Source organism: Marmota monax, unplaced genomic scaffold, assembly GCF_021218885.2.
Source record: "Marmota monax isolate L192 unplaced genomic scaffold, Marmota_monax_Labrador192_F-V1.1 WCK01_AAM20220418_F8-fsc00012, whole genome shotgun sequence".
NCBI lineage: Eukaryota > Metazoa > Chordata > Mammalia > Rodentia > Sciuridae > Marmota > Marmota monax.
In genome coordinates, this window is record NW_026695227.1 from 9423793 (window position 1) to 9441376 (window position 17584).

The window sequence follows — 17584 nt, forward strand, 5'->3', positions numbered from 1 at the left end:
TAAATCACCTTTAAAGAAATATGTATCTTCAATTACTCAACCACCATACAGATCACAGGTCAAGTTTACCCTTTCTCAGAGAGTAACCACTCCCCGACAGAGCTTCCCATAGTATGATTTAGTTCATCATCAGTTTGGTTCCCTTGTTGGTGAGTTTTATATGCATGGAATCCCTTGGTAGGTTCTCTGCAGCATCTGTCTTCTCTCACTCAACATAGTCTGTGAGATCTGTCCAAGTTGTTCTATATACCAGGCATAGTAGCTTACTGTGTTAGTTTTACATCATTTATTTATCTGTCCTCCTTCTGATGAGTATGCAGGCTGTTTTGTTTCTTTGACTCTTATGAATAAAGCTGCTATGGACATTTCTGTACAAGCCCTTTTGTGGTCATAGCCATTCATTTCTCAGATTCATGAATTCAGTTCTTGGATACATGCCCAGAAATGGAATTGTTGAGTCCCGGTACAGGCACACAGTTAGCCATGGTAGAAACTGCCAGTTTTCCATGCTGGCTGTGCCACTCAAACTCCCTTCCACAGTAGATTAGAGTTCCACTCTCATCACCCTTAGTATTGTTAACCTTGGTTGTTTTTAGCTATTTTGGTGGGTAGATAGTTGTTTTTATTTGCATTGTGGTGAAGAATGATGTTGAGCACATTTACACATGCTTATTGACAAACACATACTTTAAAATCTCTTGTAGGTTATTATTATTTCTATTTCTCATGATAACATTCCTATTTGGTTTGTTTTAGCCCTGGTCCTCCCACATCTTTCTTCAAACCATAGTGGTTCATTTTTCTTATGTGGTTTTAATTTTGAATAATAGTTAATTTTATTGTTTTTTCCTCTCTAAGGAATCTAGGTTGTACTCCAACGTTATGGTTTAGATATGAAGAATCCCCCATTGTCTCATTGTGTGAGACAATACAAGAAAGTTTAGAGGTGAAATGATTGGGTTTTGAGAGCCTTAATATAATCAATACATTCATTCACTTGAATGGATTAACAGGATGGTAACTGTAAGCAGGCAGGTCACCAGGGGTGTGCCTTTGGGGTATATATTTTGTCCCTAATGAGCAAAGCTCTTGCTGCTTCCTCATAGCCTTGTCCTGAGCTGCTTTTCCCTGCCACACCCTTCTGCCATGATGTTCTGCCTCACCTCGGGCCCAGAGCAATGGAATCTGTAGTCTATGGACTGAGGCTTCTGAAATTGTGAGCCTCAAATAAACTTTCCTCCACTAATACTGTTCTTGTTAAGTCTTTTGGTCCCAGCGGTGAAAAAGCTGAGTAAAACACCCAACACATTGATTTTGCATTAGTCCTCTCCAGAACAACAGGGATATCAATGTTCTGGAGCCATTTTAACAGAATTTCTCATTTTTAATATAGAATCTTACCATGGAAAAATTGGATTACCAATTTGCTTTTAAAGAAAAAATTATTTTCCAATTAAAAGAACATAATCACATAGTATCCACTAAAATATGGTACATGTTGGGAGAATTGGATATGATTTCCAATTAAACAGTCCTTTGCCATTATTTGAAATTGATAAAAATTCAATGAGATGGGGGGGTTGTGGTTAGTTCTCCTTTTTACAAATAAGGAAACTGGGACTCTGACGTTAACTGATAAATCTATGACTTTATCTATAATATGTGGTAGAACCAGGACTAAAACTCAAGTCTTCTAATTCCTGGTCCAGTTTTCTTTTCAGTAGTATTCCATATAGACTCATATAATTATTATTTTTTATTATATATCATAACCAGAAAGATCATTTATTCGCAAGAGAAGTGAATCAACTCACTAATTTAATCTTTAGTTTATTGACAGGGCGTAGAATGTGGGGCTTGAAATCAAATTGCCTGAATTTGTGTCTCAGTTTTACAAAACCTTGAGCAAATTTGCCCCTCTGAACCCCAATTATAAAATGTAAATAACAGTATTTATCTCATAAAATTTTTAAAAAATTTGTATTTGTTCTTTTTAGTTATACATGACAGTAGAATGTACATATTCTACTTACATGGAGTGTAACTTCCCATTCTTGTGGTCGTATATGATGTAGAGTTACACTGGTTGTGTATTCATAAATGAACATAGGAAAGATATGTCCAATTCATTCTATTGTCTTTCCTGTTCTCATCTCCCTTCCCTTCCCTTCATTTCCTTTTGTCCAGTCCAAAGTATTTCTATTCTAAACACTGTGTGTTAGCATCTGTATATCAGAGAGAACACTGGCCTTTGGTTTTTTGAGACTGGCTTATTTTACTTAGCATTGCATAGAATTTTTTACAAGATTAAGTTAGATTGTACTTGTAGTGTACATATCATAAGTGCTAAATACATGTTAACTACTATTATCTCTATAGCAAATTTTAATGAGATAGCTTATGTATTATGTATTCCATTAATATTAAACTTTTTTTTACAGAGCTTCTCTTTTCCATAGTTATTGTACTTCTATCATGTTGTTTGATACAAGATGGTACTAGACATTACAGAGATTATATGATATTTAAATCATAAATCATTATGTCATCTCTATGCTTTATTGGCACACTAAAGCTAAGCTTTATTAAAATATTATTTAAGCCAAGAATTTCCCTAATGGAATATTAGGCTGGCTAATTTTTTCCCCTACATTTTTGGCCAAAGGCCTAGAAGCCTTGTGTTTTCAATATATTTTATTGCATGGAATATATGCTAGAAGCTCAGTCAAGTGGGAACAAAGAAGAGAAGCTCCTACTTTCAGAGGAAAACTTATCACCCCTAATCATTGCCTTTCACCATCTTCCCTTCTCAATTTGCCAAGGACGTAGGAGACATAGTGCCCAAAACAAATGTTTCACATTTTTAAGGATCTGAGATTGAAGATCACTCAGGAGAAGTAGAGTATACATACAAAGTCATGTGTGTCAAGGATCCTAAAATGGGTGGGTTAGTGCAATTCCAGTGGGTGTTACTGCTTGTTTTGAATGAGTGGTATGAGAAAATGCATCTGAGGTTGTATATTATGCAGTCATTTCCATAGGGAAATAAAACTCGGGTTTTAAAAGTCAGTATTTGGAGGTAATTGCTTATGGCAGGAGATTTTGTTTTATTTTCTTGTTTTAAAAGAAAATTCCATCCTTCTGTGGATTTTTCCTCCCTCTGGAGTAAAGGTAGGGTGGGGGAACTCAAGAATGGTCACGAGTTTTAGTTAAGCAGCTTCTTTTAGTGCTCATGTGACAGAGGAATGGTTTTCTCTCCTATTCCTCCCCACAAAGGAAGAATAGTCAGTAGCCAGCACAATCTCATCATCCTTTTTCTGAAACCATTGGCTATGATTTGGAATTTCTAGCACAAAGTATTACTTTGAACCTTCTTATACTACCTGGCCACAGTTCTTTTATGTTCCAGGTCCTTGCTTGCTCCTAGGTGATCTAATGCAGAGTTGTCTAGTCCCGAAAAAAAAGAGATTACTTGCTTGATACTTTGAAACAGATAATGTGAGAAATGGAGATAGCTGTGGTCCTAGGATCTACATGACTTAGTCTCAGAGATGGGGGGTCATTCATACAGGATGTGTACAAGATGGAAAAGAAGCAGGCAGACATAGGAAAAGGGCAGAAAGAAAGAGAAATGAGAGAGATGAAATTGATGGAGTGGGTCATCTCTAGACAGATCCCTAGATTTGACCCAGATCTCACTCTTGGAGCCCTGACAATTCTGATTTTTCTAGATTCCAATACAGAGACAGCTCCTTTGATCTTTGTCATCATAGAAATGGGGCATTGAAGACCACAGAGTAAATGGCTAATGGCAATTTTCAACAACTCATAGAAAAAGAAGGAATTTAACTCTTAGGTAATCAACATGGAGAATAAATATACCAACTTTCATAATCAGTGATAACACCTGCAGAACAAATGTGGAAGTAGAAAGGAGAATAATGATGGCTGACAACTTACCTCATTCCAGATTGTGAATAGCCATAGTGTGATCCTCCCCAAATTGGTCACATTTGCATCGTAATAGTGTTTGGAATACAAACTCAAACTCAGCAGAATATGAAAATGATTCAACACCTAATTCAGAAGTGAAAAGACGAAACCCTCTGCATCTTGATGGAAAATGCGCATCCTTAGATGACTCACTGCTGATTAAATGACCAGCCCAAAGAAAACAGTGTTTCGAGTCTCTATTGATATATTTTCAAACAAGATTCAGTTCGCTAAACAAACTTTCCTTTATCTTGAGCTAAGGCAATTCATTCTATGACACTGAAAAACTTGTTTTAGCAATTTGGGATTAAGTAATGTCAGCAAAGATAGGAAGCATGTGGAAATCACCTTTAGTATTTTAAGGTTCCATGTATGCATAACAGAGAAATTTGCAAACTTGATTAATTATAAATATCATTTATAATAGTCCCTTGAAATTTGGCAAAAGCATTCTTTTTTTTTTGTACCAGGGATTGAACCCAGGGCTGCCTAGCCACTAAGCCACATCCCCATGTGTGTATGTATGTGTCTAGGTATATATATACATATATATATATATATATATATATATATATATATATATATAAAATCTTTTTTTTTTTTTTTTTTGAGACAGCGTCTTGCTAAGTTGCTGAGGGTGGCTTTCAACTTGTGATCCTTCTGCCTCAGCCTCTGGAGCAGCTGGGATTACAGGCATGTGCCATAAGCACCTTGTTGACAGAAAATCTTTTATTGTTGAGTTTGACCCAGGTGAATCCTATTAATGCTTGAGGAAATGACATAAACATCAAGTTGATATATAGTTAAGTAAAGAAAAAATTTAAAAAGTACCAGGATACAGCCCCTGGCTATCGTTTTCTAGGCTAAAAGGCTAAGATTAGAAAATTGCAATTAACTTTGACTATGGGTCGATAAGGGAATTATCACAGTACTATCAATCACAGACCTCCAAAGAATATGTTACAAAATAAGTGATAAAAGATATACTGGAAGACAACCATTAAAATTGGTCAATAAACCTTGGGGAAAAGTTTAGACATTGAGCCATTTAGAGATGTAAAAAAATTATTAAGGTTTCTGTTCCACTAATGGAAACATCCCTAAAGCCTATTTTTAAATGTAATAGAATGTGTGACTCTTGAAAATGTAGAGCAAAAGTCATTTAACTAGAGCCAGGTACCAACCATCTTGTAAATGGGTTGATTTACATTCATTGTTTAGCCTTGGTTGATATCCAGTGGAATTACAAGTACAGGAGAAACCACCCTGTTAAAATTGAGCAAACCACAGGAGTAATTTATTATGTAATGCAAGCCAATGTTTTCATATTTTATAGAGAATAAACACCTTTATTGTAGAGAATAAACATATTTCATATATTGTAGAGAATAAATAGTAGAATAAACAGCACAGAAAATCAAAGAGAATAACCCATAGTTATTAGCATATGGCTAGCAGTAAAATTAATCAATGGAGTAATCAACTGTATTTATTAGGGCGGGCTAGGCATTAGTATTTAGTGTCAGGGCACAAAGACAAACAAGACATGGTCCCAGAATTCATGTGCCCATTTTTTGGGTTATCTAGTATCTAATCTAGAGCTGAATGGGTCATGAATAATATTATAAAAGTGGGCGGTGCACAATCCTTTAAGAGAAATTTCTTTTCAATGACAACAGTTACCCTGTTGTTATGTAAATATAAGGCTTTGTGAATTTATTGCTTTTTACAAACATTAAGGAATTAACATTCCTAAAATTGATTTGGTTAGTCAAATGTAAAAGCCATAAGTGTAAAAAAATTAATAGGGTCAAGCAGGTCATGTTTTACAAATATGTATTCATGTAGCAAAAATTATTTCAAGATGAGTCATTTCTATAGTCAGTAGATAATACATGATATCATAAATGATTGATTGAAAGCATCATTCTTTACTTTTTTCAGTCAATTTAGTTTTGTCAACAATTAAACATTTACTAAATTTAAGTAAAAGTGATGAGGGAGGGGACCAAAAACCACTTTGGTGTACAAATGGAACTATGATTCTCAGTTTAGTGTAATGAGATTTTTCTGCCACTGACCTGGCAGCATTTAAGAGTATAATCCACAAGTATCAAAAGGGATTATTTCTATAGTGAAAATATACTCCTCTGTGACAATGAGGTATAACTTCGTAATAAGCATAATGAATATTAATCTCCACAAAACATTGTCATGCCAGCAATATTTTAGGAGATTGGTTAAAATGTTAGAAAATATTTTCAAGAATTTATTTAGGGGTACCAATTCTGTTTTGTGTAGCTTTGGAAAACAATAATATTTTTTTTCCAATTTAGTTTTATGTATACAACAATGAGAAGCAATTTAAGCTTCTCATGGACCATTTTTATCCATCTTGTAGAAGATATATTTTAAAACATTAGGTTTCTATATTTGGGTAAAAGTATCATGACATATTCTGATACAAAATTTTTTAAAGAGTTAATAGACAATGCAATAAACTGAACACAAGGACTATGGAGAGAGAGCACAATTTCTTTGCCTGTCAATTAGAAGTTTTCAAGATCTTACATTGTATGTGGATCCTACGCAAATCAATAATAGTTATATGGAATGGGTACAGAATTCCATATAAACTATGTTGTGAATATAACAGTGATGGCAACTTTCAGTAATTTAAATTTTATAATTTCAATTTAAGCAAAACCAACCATAGCTTATGAATTTTTAATGTATTCTTTACACACACATTAAAATTAGAGCATGAGCAATGGATACATGTGTGGCACAAATGTCCAGAGGTAAATCTTCCAACTAGAAATAGATAACTTGTAATATATGTAAAACTTCAAAGTGTGAGACATTTCCACCCTGATATCAAACTGTTTCACAGGGAATACTGGTATCTTAAAGGAATGTTCACTGGCCATGATTAGCATATGGTTAAGGTATGGCACAGGTGTAAAACAAGTAAGGCCATGTGCCTGTATTCCTTTGAATCAAAAAGAATTTTAGGGTTCAGGTCATAACCACAACTAATGAGGAATTACTCCCTAAAAAGCATATTTGACCTCCCATTAAAGGATTGACCCTAATCACTCTTTGAACTTCAGTCTGGGAAAGGCATGTTATGCCTGAGCCCTTAAGAATTCTCTCATTACTGGACAAAGAAGAGTAGAAATGAGTATAATTTTTCAAATATATTTTTCTTTTCATGATCTTTCCATTTCAGGCATTGGCCTCATGGAACTATTATACATGTGATAACTTCTTGGTGACACTATTCAGAGGGGGAAAAAAGAGACTGTTAAGACAGCATCAGTATGTTAATGAACACAAAATATTCTCATAAAGTAGATTATGAATTTGAGTGTTTCATTAGAAAACACATCCTTCCTTTATTCTGTTAGAATAACATTTGGAGGTTCCAACAAGGAAAATGTGTTACAAGGAAGAGTGTAATAATATTGACTACTCCTTGCAACATCTATGCTTGAAAGTTATTTACCAGACTTAAAGTTATGAGAAAACATAAGCTGTTGATTTACCATTTAAAGTAGCTTATATGTTTTATTTTTTTTTTTTTAGCTTGAAATTAATTATTATTTTTTTTTTTAATTTTTTATTGTTGGCTGTTAGCTTATATGTTTTAATACACCCTGTTATTCCTAAAGATAAAGTGGTTTGCCATCAGGAAGACATACAGTAATGAACATATTTAGTGGTGATACCTTGAAAAACTGTTAGGCAAAAAAACAGGAAAAAGGAATGTCAGCTTCTTTTCTTGTACAGAAGTTTGTAAAAATTTAAGGTGCCACTCTACAAAGGTCAAGTAGGTCATGACTGCCTTAATACACACAAATCATTTTTAGACACCCCTTCACATGTCTGCACGAACAAAAGAGGCAAATACTCCATCTTCCCGGGCCAAGAGGCTTTCTGGAGTGTCATATTCCAAAATATTTCCTCTCTTCATCACAATAACCAGATCTGCCGTCAGAATGGTGTGAACCCGATGCTGTGAATGAAAAAAAAATCCATGCATTTGTTATGACTTTCAGGTCACAAGACAAAGGAATGGAAAATATATATTTCACAGGTAATTTGGGGACATTTACTTTGGCATGCCAGACAATGCAGGAAACACGGCCTCTTCCCCACTTTTCCCATTAATTCAAGCATTATAAATTTACATATTCTTCAATTTTAGTAAGTACAACTGGATTTTATTTGGGCTGTATTAAGTTTAGTGGAGCTAATGTATCTGTGTCATCTTTTCTGTGGAGTTTCTGTGTAAGTAAGCTAACCATCATTTGTCAGATAATGAAATGCTAAGATGAGTCATCTTGAACCGGTTGGGTTATATTTTATTCTCAGATACATTTCTCTCTTGTGTGAGTCACCTAATTCCATGAGCTGATACACAATTTGAAGAGCCCTGGAAAGTAGTGCAATCCTGGGAAGACACCAGGAGGAAGTCCACTCTGACAGGCAGAATTAGAATGAGTTTCCAGTCTCTGGACATGCAGTGTCCTGATGGTTGGGGATCACTACCACTCACTCATTCTCTTTCCACATGGTACTATTGGGAGAGAGGCTTTGGTGTAGTAATTGATAATAATTAAAACTACCACTTATTGAGCATTTGCCATACATTGAGTGCTCCACACACATACTTGTGAGTCACCACAACCTTCCTTAGCCATGGGTGTTTTCTATGCCCACTTCAAAGGGGAAAACACTGGGATTCATGGAGAGCAAGAAAAATCAAGAGAGCACATAGATAATAAGTAGTCGAACCAGCATCAAAATCAGGTGACCTCAGCTCTACCAGATCCCACTTTATTCAAATTTGTGATATTTTGCTTGCCACATATTTTTTTGTCAGTTTTTATTTCTCAAAATATTGCATTAAAATATTATTTACCTTAATTTTTGAAAAAAAAAATAAAATCAGGTGACCTCCAAAGTGTGAGATACATCCACCTTGCTAAGGAACCATTTCATAGGGAGGATTTGGGACCTCTGAGGAAAGTTCACCTGTCCAACTGGTGTATGGTTAAGAGCACAGGCATGGACCTTAGATTAGGGTCAGATTTTGGCTTTCCCATCAGTTATTTGTGCATCTTGAGCAGCCTATCTTTCGTAATATTAATGCCTGTCTTGGAGAGTGATGATGAGCATCAAATAAGATAATCCATGTACCAAACCCAGCACTTTCATCCATATAAGCTACTATTATTCATTTTTTTTATAATTTAGAAGGGAAAAAATCTGTGTGGCAGGCTATTACTCTTGCTGAGATCAGTGCTGTTCAATTAAACATGAGCTACTTTCAATTTTAAAAGTTTTCTAGGGACTACATTTTGAAAGTAAAATTAAGCAGGTGAAAGCAATTATAATAACATATTTTAAACCAATATATCCAAAGTTCATCATTTGACATGCAATCAATATAAAATTATTCATGAAATCTTTTGCACTCTTCTGTTAGTACTAAGTCTCGGAATCCAGTATGTATTTTACACTTAAAGCAATTCTCAATTCATACTACCCACATATCAAATGCTCTATAGACACACATGGCTGGGGCTACCATGTGAAAGCAGCTGTGCAAGTCAAAACATTAGATCGTTGATAGGTATTTTTGTCCAGAACTCCAAAACTATAAAGACCATCTACTCAGCTGATTCACAGTCTTCCTTTCCCCTAACAATCAAAAGTACAATCTAAAGCCATCCCCAGAGGCAAAGGCCCTAGGACAGGAAGATGAAGGAGTCTCAGTGGTGATACACTCAGAAGAGAAAGTAGTCATAGTTGTGACTCATGACTAGAGGGGAAAGGAACACACACATGCAGTGTGACAGTGAAGCCAGCTGAGAGTCTGCCCTACTGTTTTCATCACCCATAAACAAAGCTACCATTCACTGAAAATTGGTAGCAAGTGGTACTTAAGAATTATCAAAACTTGGAGGACAGTGTCTATTTATCTTTGAGAACATAACAGAGCCATTTGCATATCATGCATTTAGAAAAAAATGAACATGCCAGGTGTGGTGGTGCATGCTTGTAATCCTAGCGGCTTGAGAGGCTGAGGCAGGGAGATCGCAAGTTCACAGCCAGCCTCAGCAATTTAGTGAGGCTCTAAATAATTTAGGGAGACCCTGTCTCAAAATAAAAAATGAAAAGGGGTTGGGGATGTGGCTTAGTGATTAAGCACCCCCGAGTTCAATCCCTAGTGCCCAAACAAAAACAAAACAAAGCAAAACAAAAACAGAAGCTTAATGAATTGTTTAATATCTGCTGTGCGTTTTCTTTCCAGAGAAATATTAGTTCTTCAATAACCATATCACGGATGTTTAAATCAATAACACAACAAATTTATGTCTAAATTCATAAGTACAATCTCATAAACATTGAGCTGATATTCTAAAATGATGTTTACTAAATAAAAATTCCAAAAATTTGGCCAACAGAAATAAATATTGCTGGTGTTTATTCCATTAATCCAAATTATTTTCTTTTGTGACTAAGTGCAGTGTCAATGTAACAGAGTTGATGAAATTTTCAGAATTCTTCAGAGAAGCTAATCTAATCAAGAGTGAAGAAGAAACCATTTTGATAAATAAACACCATGGACTGTTTTGGGGTGTGAGAGCTTCTTTTTAGAAGCTGGAGAAAGTTATCTTTTTAAAGATACTCTGTAATTTTTAATGGCAGTTAACCAAAATAACAGAGCAATAGAGCTGAGGATCACTCTTGCAAGGAGTCCACCACAAATATGCTGCTACTCTTTCTTTTATGAGCTTTTTATGAGAAATTGGTCCTCAGGAGAATCCTCCAGTGATGCTTCTTCCCAGCACTGCTGGAAGCTTTATGTATGTATTTTACTAGGTGTCCCAGTGGCCAACTTTGTACTAGAAGTCTTGAAGAATGGATGAAAAGTACTTGTCATAGAAAAGTGTTCAGTAAATATAGCAATCAGGTAAAAGAATATAATTTTTTGGTTAAAGATGCAAATTATTCTCAAATAATCCAGATGAAGACTCTATGAGATCATTCATTCAACAACACCATGCTTCATGCATAGCAGAGACAATTAGTCTTTTGAGTAAACCTCCCCACCCCCATCTCATATAAGGGCAACAATATCTCTCTCCCCAAAGATTTCTCCACTTGCCACAGTGAGAAAATTACTTTTTAATTTTATTTATTTAATTTTGCAGTGCTGGACTAAAGCCAGGGCCTCATGCATGTTAGGCAAGCACTATACCATTGAGCCACATCTCCAGCCCCAAGAAAACATCTTTGAAATATTCAAGAACTGTTGTTCAAGTTAGCCAATTCTCTCACCCCCCGGAAGTCATTTACACATTAGTGTGAATGAATTAATTGAGTGACTCTCTCTCTCAGGGCAGAGAAACCAAAGAATTCACTGGGAACATGAAAGAAGTGTGTCTTTCTTTACCTGAACCATGATGGAGAGCCCTTTCCTGCCATCTTGAAAAAGCAGCACTTCAGAGGGGGCTCTTTCTCCCATGCATCATTCACAAAAATGGAAGCATTGAAAGCACTCCACATGTAATTCCCATTACTCAGCAGCTAAACTCAAGTCACTATTTTAACCAATGCATTCTTCAGGACTAGTAACAATGATGCCTTATGGTTTTTTAAAGGATTCCCATAAAATACCCTCAAGGAATAATGAAATTGATTCTAAGGATAGAGGTAAATCTGATTTTTGGGTTTCATAAACACTCTCTTGTACATGTACATTTGAAAACATATACATGCCTCTTTTCAGTATTGTCCATAACAGAAGCACTTGGTTGAGCTGCTTTGAGTAATAATGTTCTGTAGTTAGTTCCCTCCCTTAGTTGTCCCCCTGAACCACAGCATTGGCCTTGCTTTGTGGGGGGACACTGCTAAGGTAACTACCAGAGAATGAGATACTTGGCGAGTAGATCATGACGGTCTACTTGTTGGTCATCACCAAAGTGGAAAAGAGGCCATTCTTGTGGGCGAGTAAGTTTGGACCACTGTCACACTCCACTAAAATACCCTCAGAAAAGACTAACACAAGGCCTGCATCCATAATAGAGGAGACACGGTGCTGGAGAGAAAAATAGAAAGAAAAGAAGGATCAGCAGGAGGAAAATGTTTAAGTGACTCATTAAAACATAGTTTTTGTTAATTTGTAAACTTAAAAGTAAGCAGGAATGCACCTAAGTGCAAAGAGGAAGAGACAGAAATCCATGGCCTAGTTTTATTAAGCTATAACATGAATTACAAGAATGTCAGCAACTCTTCTGTTTGATTGGTGCTACCTAAAACAGAAGATGCCCCTTCTGTGATGTATCTGTCTTCCTCTTAAAAACAGATAAATTAAGAATATAAAGAAAATAAGAATAAATAAGTAGTATTGACAACTAAATTTAGGAATTTGGTTCCAGAAACTTCTCATCAAATCATCAGATCACTGAAAACAGAATTAGCACGGGCCATGGCCTGCTGAAATCCTTAGATTTCACTGTAACTCAGAAGCACTGGGTAGGGCAGACAGTGTAGAAAAGAACAAAGTTTTTGAAATATAGATATTATTTTGTCTCCTTTTGCACAGATACAGAGACATCAGAGAAATACATAATTCATCATAAGTACATTTCAACTGCACAAGTTTAAAGATCATAAAATCTTAGAATAAGAACTCAGGAGGAGTACGTGACCCCATCTCCCATACTCACAGCTATGGTGACAACAGTGCGGTCTGCAAAGGCTGTCATCACAACTTTCTGCAAGATATTTTCCTGGCAAAAGAATTTTAAAAATAAAGTGTAAATTTTCTTGGGACTACTTTCTCTTACCATAATATCTTGCCCTCAAGAACAATATCCCATTATGCCCAATCCCTTCAGAGTGCTCTGTCCCCAGGTCTTCTGTGGAAGATAGGAGGGAGCAGTTCCCAGCAGCCAGCTCATATTGGATTCTGAAGGTGTCTTCAGAATGCAGGTAAAGCTCAGCAATCAACCTGAAGTGACTGATGTATTTATTGCTAGGGAATCCAAAGAGGAAAATTCAACCTCTTGGGTATCAAAATGCTCATGTATTCAAAACTAACCAAACCCTCAAATGGTGTTAACCTTTGAGTCAGAAAATGGAAAAACTGAAGTCCATGTCAAAATTTTATTTTATTTTTTACCTATAATACAATATATCAGAAAGAAACTATATTAATTTCCACAACAAACTGCATTATCATTATATTTTTAAAAAATATTTTTAGTTGTCAATGGATCTTCTATTTACTTATTTATTTATTTATATATGGTGCTGAAGATCAAACCCAGAGCCTCACACATGCCAGGCAAGTGCTCTATCACTGAGCCACAAACCCCACCCAATATTTTAAAAGATGTTCTGGGTAAAGATTTCACCTCTCTCCTAGAGGAAAACTTGATTCAACTAAATCTTAACAGTGGAGGAGTTCTTTCTTCCAATCAACTGACTTACTGCTGCTTAATTCATATTTTCTCCATGTCCCTCTCTCTTTCTGTAGAGGCAGTATTATCTTTATAGTAACCTTCAATATTTTAAATCCTTAATAATTAATACCAATTTTGATGTACTTGTGCTTAGAGAAATGGATCATTAGAGACTACTTTATTGCTTTAAATCATGTTCACTTTGAGGTTATATACCTTTGGATAGGAATTTTGATTAGTCTTAATAGAAAACATGTGAAATAGTATCTCCATCTATTATTGGCTCTTAATCTTGAAGTTGTTTCACTTCTCTGGATAGTTTCACTCAATCTAAAGTGTTCAGCAAGAAAGTAACTTGAGGCTGTTGATTTTTTTAAATTGATGCTCTTTCTGATGCCAAACTTTAAATATCAAGTTGACTTTCAAAAGAATAACATTAATTGCTAACTCAATACATAGTCTCTGGTTTAATGTGACACTGCCCTCATTCAATCACAGCCTTCTAGACAGGTATTTCTTGGACATATTTGACACTTTTTAAAATGATTCCTTTCAAATGGCAAAGTTTCTAGCTTTGTACCATGAGCACATGAAGAAAGCCATTATTAATTCTAGATATTATTAATCCTAGCAGATCTCTCTTCAAATTGCTTCAGAAAATGATTGGTTTTGGTTATAAATAGCCTATTCAAAAAAGATTTACATTCTGTAAATGAACATCCACGGCATAGTCCTTGAACACTGTACAGAGGTCTCATCAGCCAAGCCCTAAAATTACACTGATTTGAAATTTTATCAAAAAGTGATGGTATCATACAGTGTAAGAAATCACTAAAACTTATTCCTCCAGTCTAAACTGATTTGATTAATGTCTTTCATTTCTCCATCCTTTTCTCTCCCTTGCCCCTGGCCTCTAGTAACAGCCTTCTACTCCGTTTCTATGAGATCAATGTTTTTTTGTTTCATTTTTTGGTACCAGGGATTGAACTCAGGGGCACTTGACCATTGAGCCATATCCCCAGCCCTATTTTGTATTTTATTTAGAGACAGGGTCCCACTGAGTTATTTAGTGCCTCACAGTTGCTGAGGTTGGTTTTGAACTCATTCCTTCTGCCTCAGCCTCCTGAGCTGCTGGGATTACAGGCGTGTGCCACCACACTTGGCTAAGATTAATGTTTTTATATTGAATATATAGTGAGATCATAGCATATTTGTCTTCCTGTTATCATATAGTATTTTACTTAGTATAACATCCTCTGGTTCCATCTATGTTGTTACAAATGACAGAATTTCTTTCTTTTTAAAGACTTTATAGTATTCTATTATCTATATATATCATATTTTCTTTACCCCATCATCTTGGGCACTTAGTTATGTTCATATGTTGGCTATTGTGGATGATGCCAAAATGAACATGAGAGTGCAGATATTTCTTTGACATAATGATTTAAATTTCTTTGGATATATATTCAGTATAAGGATTGCTGGATCATATGATAGATCTATTTTTAGGGAGTTTGTTTGTTTTTGGTACCAGGGACTGAACTCAGGGGCACTTACCACTGAGCCACATCCCCAACTTTTTTATTTTTTATTTTTAGACAGGGTCTCAATAAATTGCTAAGGTCCTTGCTAAGGTGCTGTGTTAGAGTCTGTAAACAAGTCTGGATGGCGCCTGGCATTTTGCCAGAGGGAGTGGTTTGTGAAGTAACGCCAGCGAGCCATTAAGTGTGGAGATTCCGTATTGGTTGACTGCTGTATCTAGTTTATATTAATTAGATAAGCTGTGTGGAATGTATATATATATACCCCTCCTGTCCTACAATAAACGGCTTCCACTCCTGCTGTATCAATGTACACAAGTTGTTCGTCACCCCCCGGTTATTTTGCTGCAGCCGGACTGCGGCAGTGCTGAGATTGACCTTCAACTTGTGATCCTCCTGCCTCAGTCTCTCAAGCTGCTGGGATTACAAACATGCATCACTGCACCTGGCTATTTTTAGTTTTTGAGGAAACTTTACACTCTTTCCAAAATGACTGTACTAGTTTATATATTCACCCAATAATGTACAAAGATTCCCTTTCCCCCACATTTTTACCAACACTTGCCATTTCTTGTCTTTTTGATAATAATCATTAAGTGGTAGAGATATATTGTACTGCATGGTGACTTTAGTAAGTCAAAAGAACAAGCAAATATTTAACTTGGACAAGGAAGTAATTCAAAACCAAATCATGCTGCAGAATAGTATGGTCACTCATAATGTACAATATATTTAAAAACTGCAAAAATAGATATTTTTTTACATTCTTGCTACAAAAAATGATAAATTGCTGAGGCTATCAATATGTTAATTGTGTTGATTGAGTCTTTCTATAATGTATATGCAGAGCAAAGCATCACATTAACCATTGAACCCATACACAAACACCATTACTATGTACCAACTAAACATCAAAAAATAATTAAGCAATGAAACAAAATGAATAAGGAATATAGTAAAGAGTATCTGAAATTTATTTTTCCTTTCCTTACAAAATTTCTGCATGTCTGAAATTATGTCAAAATAAAAATGTGGGGCTGAGGTAGTGGCTCAGCGGTAGAGCACTCGCCTTGCAGGCACGAGACTCTGGGTTCAATTCTCAGCATAACATAAAAAAATAAATAAGTAAAATAAAGGTATTGTGTCCAACTACAACTAAAAAATAAATATTGAAAAAAATTAAAATGTTATAAAAAGGAAAAAAGGTGAATTTATTTATGTTTAATGGCAATGGAAACTCCTTTAAAGTATACGCAATGTCTCATTTCTCATAAATCTCAGTATGATTCTCAGTGGATTAAAGAGATTGAGGAATCACTTAAAACAACAGTATTGAGGATTCAGAACCCAATCAAAAAATGTAATTTTCATGCACATTCCTCCAATTCATTATTTTCAGAGTTTGGATATGCACTCACTGTGGCCATGTCAATGGAAGCAGTTGCTTCGTCCATAATGAGAATGCTGCTCTTGCGGACAAAGGCTCTGGCCAGGCAAAACAGCTGTCTCTGTCCAACGCTAAAGTTCTCCCCACCTTCAGTGACAACTGCATCTAAGTCAGAAGAAGAAGCAAAGATTTAATTGAAGAAATTATATTAATATTTTCCATGGACAAAGAAGCAATTAAAAAATAAATCATGCTGGTATCACTTTGTGCTGGTGTAAGTATTTCCTTCTGAAAGGCAAAGTGGAACTTGACTTTGAGAAAGTGAATATGATGGTAGGTCAGCCTATTTTTCTTTTCCTTTTCCTTTTTTGTCATACTGGGGATTGAACCCAGAGTTAATATATAGTAGGACCTGATAAGAAACAGAATATACACAATACTAATTCCAGTTCTCTTTCCATTCTGCCATTCCCATAGACTGGAACCACCAAGTGGACAGGACTGGCCTTGTTTCTGTTGGCCAGTATATTTCTAGTATGATGACAGCAGCTGAATAAAATACCACTGTGCAGATAACTGAATGTGTCTCATTGTGCTTTACTTCTTTTTTTTTTCATTTCCATCCACATTTCATAAACTGCTACTATGAATTTAATAAAAATCCTGTTTCCAAAACATCTCTTTTATTAGAATTCAAACACTTTTTAGTATGGTCCTGGGCCAAATGTCAATTTATTTTATTCCCATGCATCAAACTCTTATACTCCTTCTGCTTGAAAGCTGTGTATTTAATCATCAAATTTTAATTTACATAATAAATAAGAATGATTCTCAGGATGATGAATGTTCTTTATCAGAGCTGGCCTGAACCAGATCTTCATTAAGCACTTGTTGTCATCTTTATTAAGATAATAAGTACAATGTTCAGTAAATTATATGGTGTAAAAATAATCCTTTGTTGCTTACACCATACTATAACCTACAAGCTCTATGGCCACAATTTAGAGTAGGTGCATTCAGCTCTCATGTTAGTGAAGAGGATTGTATGGTTTTAAATGCCTGTCTTTCCAACTATTAATGGTGGTGGGGACAAATAATCAAGAATTATTATTGGAAAGTTCATCCAAATTTTTGAAATTATTCCTGCAACCTGATACTAGCAAGGCCAATAAAACTTT

General features: G+C 35.4%; 1 protein-coding gene across 10 annotated transcripts in view; it reads right to left on the minus strand.

The window, feature by feature from the left end:
- Nucleotides 1-5268: 5268 nt before the first annotated feature.
- The window catches only part of Abcc9 (ATP binding cassette subfamily C member 9), a 129947-nt gene continuing 117631 nt past the window's right edge, over nucleotides 5269-17584 (minus strand). For 7 of the 10 annotated variants that reach the window (XM_046436378.2, XM_046436380.2, XM_046436376.2 and 4 more), the window contains 3 exons: nucleotides 16438-16571; nucleotides 12738-12800; nucleotides 5269-8011 (listed from right to left, as the gene is read on the minus strand). In XM_046436378.2, the coding sequence (XP_046292334.1) occupies nucleotides 7874-8011; nucleotides 12738-12800; nucleotides 16438-16571 (335 nt within the window). In that variant the 3' untranslated portion in view covers nucleotides 5269-7873. Of the gene's footprint in view, nucleotides 8012-11931; nucleotides 12107-12737; nucleotides 12801-16437; nucleotides 16572-17584 lie in introns of all 10 variants that reach the window. The other 3 variants (XM_058576380.1, XM_058576376.1, XM_058576379.1) reach the window with 2 other exon arrangements.